Genomic DNA, 16763 nt, shown 5'->3' with positions numbered 1-16763 from the left:
AAATTACCCTGGAGTTTGCATCTATACAAAAAAATTCCAGTGGCAGGGTTACATTACTTATCTCTCCTCGAGGTAAAGCCTAGAAAGGAGACAATATAACACATGACTGGAATTTCCTTGTCTCGGTCAAGCACCACCATAGATTATGTCATTCTCTATTCTAAACTGTTATTGGGTGTTAGACCACGGGCACCTTGTCAATTCATATATAAACTTGTATTTTAAGTCATGTAAGTGTGCATATTGGCTTAGAGTGGGGACCTCAATGGTTGCTTTTTTATGACTCGCGGGTAAAGTCTTTTGGGATAGACATGCATCCCGGGGTACAGGTTTTACTTGTAATTTGCAATACAGTAAGTGTATATATCGTTAAGGGTTGCATCTTAATCATTTTCGCATTATGACATAGGGGCTAGTTCTACGTCATAGAGAAAGACACGGAGAAATTACTAAATAGTTTCAATCCTCGATTATGGATCACAAATACTAGTTTTAAGATACGAGACAGAAACAACTCAGAATTTATTTTATATTTATGTGAAATTGCCTATACCTGTAAACCTGTACAATGGGGGAGATCAAACTTTCAAAAGTTTCGGCACAAATTACACCAATAGGACTACCATTCACCCATGTTTCTTGTGCCTTGCAATAATGATGTATGGCGGGCTCTAGAAATTACTCAAGTACATGCTGACAGACTGATGGGTGTACCATATCAGAATACTACTGCATTTCTAACAAAGTGCTTTGATTATAACAAAGCAGTAATTTAAAACCAAACTAATGCTATTGGTAAAGAAATAGTACTGTTACAAAAAAGTTAAACAAAAAGTATATATTTCATACATGTCAGAGTGACATGATTTTTCAGAACGGAAGAATAGATGTTTTAACAAAAACATTCAACATTTAGTTTTTGTTTATACCAGCCCGCCATATTCTAGATACACATGACCAAATTTGTTACGTTTATGGCTTTACACTCTAGAGAACATACATCTAGTTCGTATAGATGCATCCTTATTATACTAAACGATTGCATACTTTCATTTTATAAGAACGTTAAAGAATAATTAGTACAACAGACTATATTATTAAAATTTCATGCTTGTTTCAGTTCAATGTACGTTGTCAGAAATGTACTGATTTACGATGCTGAACACATTCATACTACAGGACACGTGTGGCTTAAATAATATAGTGTCCTACGAACTATTTATTATAAACCCATGTACACGCATGTAGTAGACGCTTTACGTTTCGGTTGATATGATTTGATTTTGAATGAACTAAACAAGCTGTTTCGTACATTTGAAAGTATAGATGATAAAGCTAACGATGTGGACGAGTTCAATGAGTCAGAATCTAAATATTCAAACAAGCACATGAATTAAAGTGATATTCACAATGTCGACAACAAACGTTGGAGACGCTGTAATTGAAAATACCTTTCTGATCATTGAAACCGTTATTTAAGACAAATATTCATAGCCTTTTTGCAAATAGATTGGTTCAGACTGTGACTAGTACTCTCTAGGGTCTATAACAATATAACAATTAAAACATACTGAGGCGAAAGGCTATCGTATATCTATCAGAAACGCATCATTTTACAAGACGGTCAAAATACTAAATTCGAGTAAACATGCAACTGAAGGTTTTGGTAGGAAACTAAGAGCCTCATAACCAATAAGCCGAGACGACGAAACAATATTACTTGCCCTGGCTACATGGACTGTTAAAAAAACAAAACGAACAGTGGCTTGCAGTTTTCCCCGTGTAACTAGTTTGATACAAAGTTAGGCAAGCGATATAAGTCAATGTGTGATAAAGGTCATAGCTGGGGTCCTTCCAACAGCGAGATAGAAGTGACAAGTCATAACCATATGTCTTCTGTAGCTGGTAAGTAGACGAGAGACGTAGTTCAAAAGGTTGCTGGTCGATGCTATGTGCGCATTAATAGTGTTACTATGTAACGATGAATCTAAGGTTGTGTATTTATTTTGAAATGCAACACCAATTCAGGTATTTTGTTTATTACAGCGTATTCCTTTATTTTTAAACCTTAGGTAGGAAAACTAAATGAGTATATAATAAAAGTGTTACTGCATTTGTATGGGAAAATATTAACTCGTTTTCGGAATAATACTGCACTTCTAAGGTCGAATCATTGGGAATAACTCATTCATATGTTCCCATACAAATGCAGAAACCTAAAATTACTAAATCTAATGTCAATGACACATCTATTACTTTACAACAGTTTAGAAATTCACACCTGAATCCAAGAGTTTTGCAGAAAACGGTTGCTTCTTCGTTACTCCAACCCAAAGAACAAATTCCTTTCCAGCTACTGTTTTCCTGTAACTGGGCATATCCCATAGATGAGTTTCCCCCTGTCAGTCGTGCCATAATTCCATCTACAAGAAAAACAAAGACAAATATATTTTTTGAAAATTAAATCATCAGTTGTGCTGAATCGGTCGTTTCTGTCGTACTCGTTCATGTCACATTTGAAAAGGACAAATTACTAACTTGATTTGTTTAGTAAAATCTCAAAATTAGCATAAACTACAAGTTCATATTTGAGTCTTCACATGCAAGCACAATGTTAATGACCGGCTGGTAGTCTGCATCACAGGATCAGGCAGCAAAATAAGAAAACCAAATGTTCTTTGTGAATGAATCTAATTTTATATAATTCATGTATGGCAAGTGTTAAGACCATTAAATCTATCTGGATAATGTTGACCACAAATCAAAATACTTTATATATTGTATTAAAAGCTTAGCACTATGAATGATGTAAATCTTGAACATAAAATTATTATAAAGAAACATTCTGGGATTTATATGGCCCTAGCTCTTTTCATCTTGCCAAGCTAATATATGTATGTCTCTCTCTCCCGATGGATCAGATATAAAATAAGCCCAGTGTGCCTTCCTGGACCTCGTACGAAGCGATTAATTCTGACGGGAGCTGCAATTATTAGTATGCAAACATGAGAACGAAGTTCTAATTCTACAGTCTTTCTGAGTCGGGTACTGTGTTGTGTCATTGGACACCGCACTTTGCTGTAATTGCCTCAGCACTAAATATACATGAGTTGCTGTGACATAAGAAAACCAAATCAATCCCTTCCTTTCTTTATCCCCCTACCTCTTCACAAATGGAAGCAAGTGTGCCTAATAATGAGGAAATACATACATACTTTCATTGTTACGATAGTTTACAAATATCTGAAAGTATTTCAACCGCTTAATGGTCTGTAATGTCGTATTGCTAGACAGTAATCTTAATTCAATTATCCAGACATATCTCCACCGAATAGTTAAATATTACGAATGTAAACAGTCCAAGAAGATTCATCAAATGACAAACGTAACGACAAAAAGGTTTATCGTCAGAAACTGGAAAAACAGAATAAGACAGGTACTGTTGAATCACCATATATCTGATCTAATCCTGGAATGATACGTACATATATATTTACGTAAAAGCTCTGGCATCTCATTTCATAAAATACACGTTTGTCCATATAGGCGTATAAGTGTCTCAGGATATATGTCCAATGCTCTATTCTTCAGATGAAACCTACCCGAACAATCGATTCCCACAACCTCATCAGTACAGTTGGCTTTATCCAGATAAGCCTTACATAGTCCGATGTCTGTTTCATTACCACGACACTGAATATCTCCAAGTAGTATCGTTGTACTTGTGCCATTGAAGACGTAGTAAGATGGTCTTGTTGAGCTATATACAGAATAAATTATTGTGTTTACATCTAAGTATGAATGCTAATTAAAGCATGAAGATCCTAGTACTGCAAAACATATCATCTACAGAATTAGTGTTATTTTGAATTATTAAACACTTACATTTGAGAATATCCATAAAATTCATGATATTAAAAAAGATTTTCAGGGGCCACACTATGAACTAACCCATGCTTCTAACAAGTCTGATGAAAGGGGTTCATTACGATTGCCACCTGCACCTAACTGGTTAATCTCTCGGTTTGAGAAATCTTCCCAAAACCCGATTCCACATACTAAAACTAAAATTCACTAACACCGATCAAAAATAAAAGAGAAGCCGTAAATAAAAATAGAAGATATCCATTGTTTGTTACACTAATCATCATCATCATCATCATCATCATCATCATCATCATCATCATCTTTATTGCTAATGCAGACCATTAGTTCATCATAGATACAACATTAACATGCGGTACCTCAAATTAGAGGTCAGCATGCCTAAAATTGACAACATGCGAGAACGATAACTAAATGTAAATTCAATGTGTTTTGCCTAATATAAAGTGCCATTAAAAAGACATTAGCAAGCATACAAATCTGAGAAATATGGTCTATCACTATATGTAAATATACTAGTATTAATTCTACCTTGAAATATTTTACATGTTTCCGTTTGCTTTTAAAGTTTTATTAATATGGATCCCGTAATAAAGAATTTTTAAATATGACATAACCGGACATAAATCACTGTTACGTATGTTTGAGTGAAAAAATATATATTTGGATTTTATGCACAGATGAAAGTATAACCCTGTTTTCTTAGGTCACCAAAGATTGGACAAATAATTATACAATAAAATTCACTTTCATTTTCAATTTAACATACTTGGCATATTCAGTCTTCATAACAAATATGTTTGGATATTTCTGCAATTGCGCTTAGCGGTAAATTATTTGCTTTAGTATAGTTATCTTAATGCTCCAATATGCATGATGATATGCATCTAAAATATTTTTCATCTTTAATTCAGTTATAAGAACGTAATCTATCCAAATCATTTATTCCACCATTTAATATTTTGCACGAAAAATATCTTAATATAGTTGTCCGAAGTTTTCAATGTATACTGGCGCATCGACAAAATCTTGTGATAACCACACCTCTTGAAGCAAAGTTCATGTAAAGAAGCCATTATTTGTTTATCAGATTTACCTTGACCTTGTCTTTATACCTTTCGACTCCAGAATCTATCGATGTCTTTATTACCCTAAACATTGCACGCCCTTTACAAAACCTGGTCAGTGATCTTTTAATTTTGACGTTTTGACCACAGAATCAAAAGACACCTTCCATACCATAAGCACAAGGCAAACATTGACCAAGTTAGGTGACCTAGTCCTTCTCAAAAACTATTTTTTCTTTCAATCAATGTGACCTTGATCTTTGACCTTTTGACCCCAAATCAATATTCTTCTATCTTATCAACATATAAGTCACACACAAGCTTAAGTGATAGGATATCGCCATAAATTAAATCTTGGTGCAGAAGCCATTGTTTTTTCTATAATGACATTAACCGTTGATTCTTGACACCCAAATATATAGTTTTTCCTTCTTACCCTCGGTGCAGGGCATCCACAAAGCTTGGCCAAGCAACTTATTGAAAACAGATATCTTTGTTTATAAAAGAGTTTTCTATTTTCATTAGCGGTGACCTTAGCTTTTAACCCTTTTCCACAAATTTGAAAGACGTTTTTCTCACTGCTAATGAAAGCCAACTAGAAAATTTGTAACAAGAGAAGGCAAGTAATTCGACTTATTGTGATGAAGCTATGTTTATTCTTTAGTTCACATAAGTAATGACCTGTTGCCCTTTAGCCCCCAAAATCAAATAAGCTTATTCATACCCCACATGCAAGGCATTCACGAAAGTTTGGTATAAATGCCATTTCCTTCCTTTCATAGCAATGACCTTAATCTTTGACCCTGTGACGAAAAAATTAATTAGATTCTTACTTATTGCATGCGCAAACCATCCACAAGTTTTAGTTGGTTGAGAACTTGAGAGTTTTCGTGCAAATTCGTAACTGATAACGACGGACTGACATCATTATAAACTTATATAGTCACCTTATAGCGGCTGTATAAAATAAAAAGGAAAAACTGTATAAATTTTTCGCACTACTATAAAAGTTTCCTTATTGCAAAAATGACATAAATGTGTAAGACTGGATCACTTTTGATTAATATTGTTTTTCTCAGTCACTCTTTCTTACTACTTCAGTTGGCAAAGATCAAGACCCCGGGATCAGGCTTTTGTTAGTACGTCTATTGGCATACATATAAAAATCAGAATTACTTTTTCTTACTAAATTTTTCTTTGCCTTTATATACTGCACTTGACAGCAGCATACGCATCTTGATCACTTTAACTGTTTTCATTGCATGGTATTTCTGGTTAAGTTTTTCTTAATTCTTAATCTCGCGAATACGCATCTTTATTGAGGACTATATATATATATGAATGAATGATTGCAGTAAAACAAAAATACACTTAGAGTATGAACAAGTAAACGCAAACTGCAACAATAACTTGACTACAAAGAATTCAATAATGAAATATAAAATGGTACAACGTTTACATTAAAGTTAAGATAAACCAGATACGCAACTGCAGACAAATATCTTGTATAATAATCGTGGTTCCTGCTATTTTTATATGGGAAGGACATATAAAGTTAAAAATGAATAGCATGCCAGGCATGTGTGTTATTGAAATAAGAAATCATACAGTGAGATGGAGGAAACATCAAACAAATAGACAAAACAACATCATGCTGCTTAAAAGATGATTCGTGTGAGCATATGTTGATGATTTTGTTTTGCCAAGGAATTTTAGAGTAGAAAATATTGATACGGACAAGTTAAAATTCTCATCTCGTGTAGTTTATATCATATTTCCGAATGCCGCACATCCAATTAACACAAGAGAATATAAAAAATTGACAGACAATTCATAGCAATAGTAGCAAATTATTAAATGAAAATAAACAAAATAAATAAAGCACAACAAAAAGCTAAAACAATTAAAGTGACAGCCAGCCATAAAAATATTTAGATAAAATACATTACAGCTCTGTAAGTAAAGTTTATTACGCACAACCGTCTAAAAAGCGTTTAAATTGTGTAAGTTATAATATGAAAATAAATGTATGAGAAGTAATGGAAAAAAAGTACTTTAACGAAGTACTTAAAGGCAGAAGGCTTACTACAATTGGGAAGGGGTTGCCCATTTCCTTCTTAATTGGCACAGCATAGTAAGTGTAGATCCTTACAACTGTGAAAAATATTTTACTTCCAATATGAACAAATTTAAAAACAAAAAAGATGACATATTGATGGAGGGTATATATTTTGACTAGCAGGTTAAATGTGGAAGCCACCTTTCCTATAAGTGCAGGCTGTATCTTACTCGCTTGTTGAGAATACATCTTATCGTGATCTGAGTGGCTGTTAGGCTGGGGAAACCACGTGAACTGTGATTGACAGGTGAGGCGGATCAGCTACTTGACCGCATGTAACTCTTAAATCATCACCGTAGACTAGATAGCCTACTATTAAGTACATTTTGAGATTGACCAGTAGGTGTTTTCTTATAACACCTCACTTGATACGGCTAGAGCTACTCGACCGATCACAATTCGTAAGTAGGATATGGTAACTAGACCATAAAAGAGCGACGGACTGGTTATGCTCTCAGATTAGGTGAGAAGGAGGAAGTAAAACAGAGCAGGCTCGCTAGCACAAACATTTGAAAATGTCGACCAACGTGAATTCTGAAAGCAAAACAAAACGCTACGACAACTTCCAATAAACTACCAATTTACATTGATGGGAACCATGGTCAGAATAATATATGCAACATGATGTGGAAGAATCATTTTGAAGACTTACTTAATAGTGTTAAAAATGAATCGAATAAGAAGCAAGTGCTTTCAGCATTAAATACACCTTCTGCTCGTATTCAGGTAATCACATTATCTGAGATCCAAAGTGGAATAACAAGGCACAAAGATGGTAAATGTCCATTATCATATTTTTTATATGCGGAACATTTTAAATTCTCAGATACCAGACTTAATGTGCTTTTGATGATTCTATTTAATTGTATGTTTGTGCATAACTTTGTACCAGATGATTTCACACAATTTACCATTATACCGCTACTAAAAAGCAAAACTGGTAACCTGGCGGACAAAAATAACTACATACCTATAGCTCTTACGACTATTATTTCAAAAATATTTGAATGCATCATGCTGCAAAGATGTGAAGTCACAATCTCCGATAACCATTTGGTTTTTAAAAGCAGCATTCATCAGATTTATGCAAATATGCTTTTAAGGAAACTGTCAGCTATTATGTAGAACAGGGCAGCCCAGTGTTCGCATGCTTTTTAGACGCTAGCAAGGCATTTGATAGGGTCAATCACTGGACACTCTTTAAAAAGCTGATTGACATTAAAATACCTGACTACATAGTTCATACTTTAGATAACTGGTGTGGGAATGTATTGTGTGCGATTGGGAAGTATAATATCCAGCACTTTCCATGTAACCAATGGGGTGAGGCAGGGGGGTATTCTGTCCCCTTTGCTATTTAATATATATATATATATATATATATATATATATATATATATATATATATATATATATATATATATATATATATATATATATATATATATATATATATATATATATACACGAGTTAAATCGTAATCTCGGTCAGTGTTACGTGGGGTTACGTCTGCCACCAAATGTGTTGTTTGTAAACAATTTTAGTTTTGCTGATGATGTGTCATTGATAAGTCCTTCTATAACAGGTTTAAGGAAATTATTAAAGATATGTGAACAATACGCATTTGAGAATGATATAATCTATAATACAAAAAATTCAGTATGCATGGTCTTTCAGCCAACTTCTTTCAAATTGCCATCTCCTCCCCCTGTATATCTTAACGGCAATGCTCTTACCTATGTCAACAGTTTGACGTATTTGGGTCATATCTCTCCAATCGGTCGGATAATGAATATATGATGAGACATTACCGATTTTTGTGTACTCGAACAAACATGCTTCAAGAATTGTTCATTGAATATCAAAATTAGATTATTCAGATCTTATTGCTGCACCATGTATTGTGCTCCTCTGTGGACAAACTTTAGTGAATGTATGAAAAGAAAACTAGTTATTGGTTATAATAATAGTCTTCGTTTTCTATTAGGTCTTCCTAGGTGGAACAGTGCCTCCAACATGTTTGTAAATTATAATGTATTCAGTTTTGATGAAATAATGAGAAAGCATGTATTATCAATGATGACAAGAATATCTAACAGTAAGAACTGTATACTGAAATCTCTTTGGAACTATAACATTCATATAAATTCTCTTAATTTTAGTAGATGGAACAAATTACTATTTAATTGTGTCATTTAATTTCATTCTTAACAATGCGTGGTGCAGTTAATAGTTGTAGATATATCTGTATACTTGTTGGTATGATATATATGTTCTTTTATGCATACAATGTTTTAAATTTATATTTTATTTTAGAGGTATGGACTTTGTAGTCTGAAATAAAGAATTCTTATCTTCTCTTATTCTTATGATCGTTTGCTTTTAACTACCTGTAAAAGTGAACTATGAGAAATACAGGGACAACAATTTTAGATGTTTGGATTTAATGAAATTTGCATCAGCGACTTTGACTTTAAAATTAGGATGAAAGAAAAAACTATTTAACAGAATGAAGCAAGAACGAAAATGTGAGCATGCATTTTCATGTAATAAATGCTTCAACGCTGGATTCAAAATGGATGCTGAAAGTTAACTAAAGATTTGAACTCAAAACTTAATATGAGTACACACGAAATCTAAAAACTGTCAGTATTTGAGTAACTACAGTCTTATGGATTTATATTAAAGAACATAAATTACATGGTGGATAAAGGAAACACGTTTAGCAAACACAAAATATAGTGTTATTGGTGAGCGAGGGATATGAAATCACATTGAAAAAAAATTAAACTGACACCAACACGATTGGAAGTGACGATTACGTTAACGGAAAAAAAAAATTGGCTCATATTTCTTGAAGACAGATTATGAAATAACGACCTTTAACCTAACATTTATACAAATGCTAGAAAATTACAGCGTGTCAAAGACAACGCGTTTCAATTTCTTGAACAGGGATTGAATTATGAGTCAATATTGAAGCCAATATCATGCAAAACTCATTTTGTATAAAAGTTAATCGCTTTAAAGTTTATTCCCTGATTTGTCAATTTGAAACACACACAATAAAAAGGAGTATTGGAAGGTAGGTTAACCAAATATTCAACACAATTAAGGTTTAACGGATATACGACCACGACATTTTTTCTGAAAAATTTCTTATATTTGATGTTGGATGCAAAATATATTTAAATTCTGACTTACTGGTACATCATCATTCGGCAGACAACATCCGTATTCCTTTGGGTCCATGATGTCATACAGACTCCACCCCACTGGTTGTTATAAAAAACTTCCAACTTTCCCTTCCACGGGCCTGGTCCGTAGGCCAGGCGAATCTTGTCTCTACCTGATAAAATGTTCGTTAAGTATATTGAAAGGGAATACTCGAAAATGTAGAACAGCAATTTTCCAGAGATTTAAATAATGTGTAACTTACTTAGGAAGGTCTCCTCGGGGCAAAGACATGTATTCAGTTTCTCTTAAGTGTTTAGAATTGTACCATATATATGGCAAGTAGTTTTTATCTGTAACTCTTTGTCATTTTTATATGCGAATACATTCTGAATTCTAAGGAGTATACAATTGTGAAAATAAATCCCATGTGCTCTTCTAGCCGAAAAGAAATTATTATAATCCACGACAAACTATTTTGTCCTTTTATTCTTTTAAACTTCTGATTATTGCAACTATATCTGATATTCCTTTACAAATTCCAATATACCACATTTATCTGTAAAATGTGTTTACATGTTCAATGTATATTGTATATAACATACACGTAAGTGCAGTAAAATAATAATTATCATGACTTTGACATTGAACATACTAACATGAAAGAAGTACTAAAAAGACGTAAATGCAAGCAATTCTGACCCCAAGGTAATTTATGTATGGCTTCAAACTCCTCAACACATGAGTGGATATAACTAAAGTGATTAGACGTGCACTGCATCATTCAGAGCCAATTACATATGAACATTTGTTTCAACGAACAACCCCAAGACAATGTCACCATTCGCGTATAATGAGTAGTGTTAGCAAGGTTTTCTAGCCGGCGGTTATAAGGGCATCATTTAAATTTGTAACCATTTACACATTGCTACATTACATTTAGACTTACCCAATGTCAGCACCACTATCCGTTCAGGAGACGTAAGCAGGTGCTGAGACGGTGGTCAAGACAGGCAGTTTTGGAGGTTGAATCAGCATTATAATATGGGAATATGTATATCTTGCAAGAAAGAAGAGTTGTTTGTATTTTAAATGTTGGATGTAGAGGAAACAAGATTTTTGAGATGGCCGCCATGAAGGCCATATTGTATGTCATATGAGCACTATTTTAGTTAGTTTCAACTATACATGATAAGAAGTACTTAATTAAAACTTCATATCATTATAGCCATCCGCTTAGAAGAACCAATGATGAAATTTTCCATGACATTTTCCATATGGCCGCCGTGGCAGCAACTTGCGCACTCGGACTGACACTTTTTTTAAGGAGACATCATAAGAAGTCTTCTATATTGTGAAATCACCATTTCAATATGACAGTGTTCTCATAAGGGATAGATGTAACAATATTTTCAAGGTGGCCACCGTGGTGGCCTTACGGGATGTAAAAGAGGCACCATTTTCATTTGGCACCAGTTAGACATGGGGATGAATGTGCATCTTAAGTTCATTTCCACAGGCTAATCTGTTCTGTTCTATTACCATTAGACCAACATTGTTTTATCTTCGGAGCTCACAATTAGCTACAGACATGGCTGATGCTAAGTAAAGAAGATTAACGTATTACCACAGACATGTCAAAGTCATGGTATTGAATATAACACAGTACGAGATATATGTACGGAAGTGAAACCTAATTTCACGTAGTGAACATACATTGATACAGTATGATTAGAAATATATACTGCTGTTATACAATTCTCAAATGTGAATATGACGCATTGCCTTGTTTTTTAAACATCTGTATTAAAGGTCGAGGCTATACTACAAAAGACGGTTTACGACTTTCCTTAATTCTGATATAGAATTTCTTAGAGAAAGCATATTGTCGTTATCTGATTCGCGGCTAAACATAGGCTAAATGAAACAGTGACTGAGAGGTGAAGCATAACACCTTATTAACCACCTGATGCAAGTATAACACAGGTACATATAATATGTAGCTCACAACTGAAATTGTGGAGTGGAGAGAAATATATATTGGTTTCTACTTTATGTATATCATAAGAGTTTAAGTACTTGTCTGTTTTTTCCTGTTCAATAATGCGAGATGGACATTAAATATATAGCTTTGTTTTAAAGGAACAAAAATCTTTGGTTAAAAGGAACAAAATGATCCAATCATTCAATAAGTAGTATGGGTATAGTTATTTACAATTATCATTTTATTATTATTATTATTATTATTATTATTCGCATCAGAGGTGTACGATAGTTATTCACCTCGTTGCACGGAATATCAGGATAACAAACTCTTGGAACTCGATCTAAAATCATTACTGTAGAAGCTGATGCAAACAACGCTATTGAATATAGAAAAAGGTCTTGAAACTACTAATTTACATGCCATTTAACGTGGAGTATGCATAGGCAAAGTGAAAAGCAGAAGCGCATGGAAGAGCGAGGAGCAACATGTAGGCGATGGAGAGACTTACAGGAAAGATAATAGGCGTAGAGACCTGAAAAGAAAAAGAGGAACAAGAGGAAGAAGAGGATGAGAAAGAAAACGGGGAATCGGGACACGAATTCCTGTCTAAATCAGGAAAAACAGTCAACCTAAAAACGTTCAAGACCAAGGGACCGAGGGAAACCATGGGTAACAGAAAGAAGATAATCAACTTAAAAAATGCAATCAAATACATCGCACGACGTTTACTGGACAAAATGGTCTTGCTATCCCTTTGTCAGAGGACTTTTGGGGTACGGATTATGCATTCGTACTATATGGACCTATCAGAAACTACTCCATTCCATTCCTTCTTGGGGCGGAAGAGCAACGAGTGAAGCTGCACAAAATGAATCAACTTCTAGAGGCAAACACAATGAAGAAGAGGACTGCGATTTGGTGCGTGGAGTCAGACCAAAGGAGCGGAAGATACATCCGCCTGAAGTAAAAGAGGGCTTTTTAGGTCCACATTGGGATCAAGATAGCTAAAACAAACAACGAAAATGGAGTTTATGCCTGACGATTGGAATACTTATTTATTTTCTATACGTACGATTAATACTGAAATTCAAAACTAATACATTTGCCCAATTCTGAAGGATGTATTTTATGCGACTCACGCATTCCACAAGTAGGGACAGTCAGATTATTGAAAACTAGACGAAATTTGACATATTATAGAGAGGCTTATATATTAGGTAAAATGTATAGCCTATGCTTTCATCCTGGCTGCCGGGATCCCTATTCAGTTGTAAACAGTGGCCCAGTAAGGGTTCTAGTTCGCGAGCTGCTGCACTAACAAAAGGCATCGCGACATTATTCCAGTTGGGGTTATGTAATTTATCGTCTATTGTAAATCAATGTGACTGGTTAATTTAATTTAGCAAATACAAGTTCGCGTAGTACACAGACAAAAAACTAAAACGTGCATGCCAAAGGAAACATATGACTAATCTTCAAACTAAGTTCGGCATCGTAAGTATGTTGCAATCAGTAAAGTAATCTGGTGGAATGCGACACTTAAAAGCAGTATGGGCGCTAAGATAGAAGACGCGAACATCGGCTTTAAGGGTGAATGAAGAACACACAAAGTATATTATTGTGGATAGCATATACTAGAGAACAACTACATTTGCTGCAGTTTGTGAATGCTAAAATCACATAAGGCGATCATATTGTTCATACTGTATATTATATCAATCAAAATAACATTTGTTTTTATTTTCTCCGCTGCTTTTTGCCCCTGAGGAAACTTATCTCCGCTAATGTAAAGTAATATTGTGGTTACATTAATGATATTAACAACTCTATGAAAAAAAACGTGCAACAGTTTAATTCATATTTTAGCACTAAACCAAATAATTATTAGATTAAAATATAAAATATTTTAAAGAGAGCAGATGGTGTTAAAGAAAACATTATTAGAGAATGGGTGAAAACTAAAATTTAATGAGATATAAAAAGAAATAGAATACTCTAAAGCGATGCACATTCAAATGCAATAAATATTCGAACATGTCAGTCACATTTCACGGACAAAGTTATAAAATTTGACTACTACATGGCAAGTTATAGCGCCAAAAACATCCATTTCAAAACTTTTTTTACTTGTGGATTTATTTATTTATTTTCTTAGAAAGGCAGTATATATATATATATCGCGTTATATAGCTAGCTATACACAACGTTGTCACCGATAAAATAATACAATAAATTAAAAATCCAAAACTTTGTGATAAACTTTTCTAAAAATCCATGCACATATAATTATTGTGCATGCATTTAATTATGCGCACATCTTATTCTACCTTTTGTGTGATGCTGTAACAAGCGCTTAAATAACTAACAACATCAAGTAAAGCATTCTTTAGTGACCATCCAACTTAAAAGGTGCTAACCACTTGTGTAAATATCTTTCAAAAATGTTACGCTATTAAAACAATTGTCAATATAGACCCTAACTAATTGAATGAAAAGGTACACTAAAGATAGATACACACATCAAAAGATTCACAGATATTTGCAAATAGGCATAAAACCAGTTTTGATTTCCAAACAGATTTTTGTCAGAGGGGAATTCTGATTCTAATGAAACTGAAGGGAAAGTAATCGGACCACATATAGGTGGCGCCCGTATCCTTATCCGGGCCATCTACACTTGTTCAAACCACCAATTCGCACTCAGCTATAGTTTTTAGAAAGTGCTTTATCCCCCCTCCCGATGCCCTTTCCACTCCAAAAGCAGCATAAAACTAGATATGTTTAAAAAATGTTCTTGTCTACTGGGTTGCCTTTGTTTCGATTTAAGGGACAGCTAACCTCCATCTCAATAATCTGGAGGGTCTGCCTAGACTGAAAAAAATTAAGTAGATAATTGACTGCAATACCCACACTGATGAACTGACACATTCACAATAAGCGGATATGCGACGGGACGAATAGGAAGCTTTGACAGGCGTTCGTTTCTAATAGTCCTCGAAAGAGAGCGGCTCTGCAAACGGTCTGGGAGCAGCTTGAACAGCAAAGATGCGATACCGCATTACTGCAAGAGACGACTACTAGGGCGAACATTAATAGTATTCCCACAATATGTCCTCGAACAAGAAAAAACCCAGTCAGTCAAACATAATTTTCTTTTGAGACGTTTAAACACGGCGAAGGTCGAGAAGCACATGCATATCACCAAGGCCTGCAACACTTACACACATAACTCTGACGATTTGTCAAAGAAAGTCTTTAGTAAGTGTTATTCAAGAGCAAAAGAGATTCAAGTCCTCTCTCGTTGACATTTTGGAGGAAATCCAGCGGCCACGCGACAAGTTGGGACATTAAAAGCTTTGGAATAGCACTGATGGCTAAAAGATGTTAGAGATTGTGAGTCTTCGCATGGCCGAATATTAAACTGGCTGTTTATATAACATGGGAGAGTGGGCAATCCGTGCAATGGGATGATGTGGCCATTAAATGACCACTCACTCAAGAAATCACGGGCTTTGCACAGCTTCGATATTGAGCCATTGATCCTGGCTGCCACTTAGTTACCTTTGCCTTGTGTAGATGTCACTTTAGGAAGCGTACAGAAAACGAGACTGCCCGGAACGACCGCAGCTGGGCACCCCTTTTTCTGCTGTGGTATATGGTTTAAAAAGGAGCGTTGCACTCATTCAGGTGTCATAAACCTTTATCTCTTGCAAGCATCAAACAACAATGCTGCTGCTTCAAGACATATAAACATTTACAGCCGACAGTGCAAAAGGATGCAAGCGCATGGCCTGACTGTTAGGGAGGCGGGTTGGATTTTCTTGGACGCACCTTGAGCGACTCCAACAAGACGTTTGCATATGCCATTGTACCCCGCGGAGACACCATTATGTTCTACAACGCCTCGCAGCCACGATGCACGCACTTCAAATCTTCCATGCCTGCCTACGAGGGCACTAACCTCATCAGCATGGGAATGAGGATGACATCGAATTATATTTACTTCAAGCAGGAGTGTCAGACCCGACTAATGGCAATGAAGCTTATGCAAAGCAAAAAGCCCATTTGCTACGAACGCAACGCTCTTGTATGTGAAGCCGATGACAACAAGCAGACATAAACAGCACACTGCTTCTGGCCAGAGTAGAGTGTTAGGAAAGTCTTGATCGCCAGTAACAATGCAACCTGCTTATGCAAGCCCCAACATTGAATGTCGCTTTTTGAAGCAGAATAAGCGACCGATTCAGCAACTTCCGTGTCCAACCATCCGTTGGGAGCGCAACGGTTTACCTATCTTCAAGGCGATCTCCGTATTTCGTAAACGTAACTCACTCTTTCTAACTCCGACCCGACACATATGTTGGAAGGATAAAGTATCAGCATATTGGTCATATTCTGGCAGAAACTTCCTTACTACAAACCTCTTTAGTTGGAATGGCAAATAATGGACACGTATGGATTAGAAATATATACCGTGGGTAAATATTTGGAACATGATTTACAGACATCGCGACATATGGAACATGATTT

At 35.1% G+C, this 16763-nt stretch overlaps 1 protein-coding gene across 1 annotated transcript in view; it reads right to left on the bottom strand.

Annotated features, from left to right (window-relative positions):
• Positions 1-16763, bottom strand: part of LOC149797359 (scavenger receptor cysteine-rich domain superfamily protein-like) — a 203561-nt gene that overhangs the window by 13587 nt on the left and 173211 nt on the right. Inside the window, exons 17-19 of the mRNA XM_089962112.1 lie at positions 10277-10421; positions 3603-3760; positions 2282-2423 (exon numbers count right to left, since the gene is read on the bottom strand). Coding sequence (XP_089818238.1) covers positions 2282-2423; positions 3603-3760; positions 10277-10421 — 445 coding nt within the window. The remainder of the gene's footprint in view (positions 1-2281; positions 2424-3602; positions 3761-10276; positions 10422-16763) is intronic.

This window comes from Sinohyriopsis cumingii, chromosome 6, assembly GCF_028554795.1.
Source record: "Sinohyriopsis cumingii isolate HCF-2022 chromosome 6, ASM2855479v2, whole genome shotgun sequence".
Classification (NCBI taxonomy): Eukaryota; Metazoa; Mollusca; class Bivalvia; order Unionida; family Unionidae; genus Sinohyriopsis; species Sinohyriopsis cumingii.
This window is presented reverse-complemented; position numbering and strand designations above follow the sequence as displayed.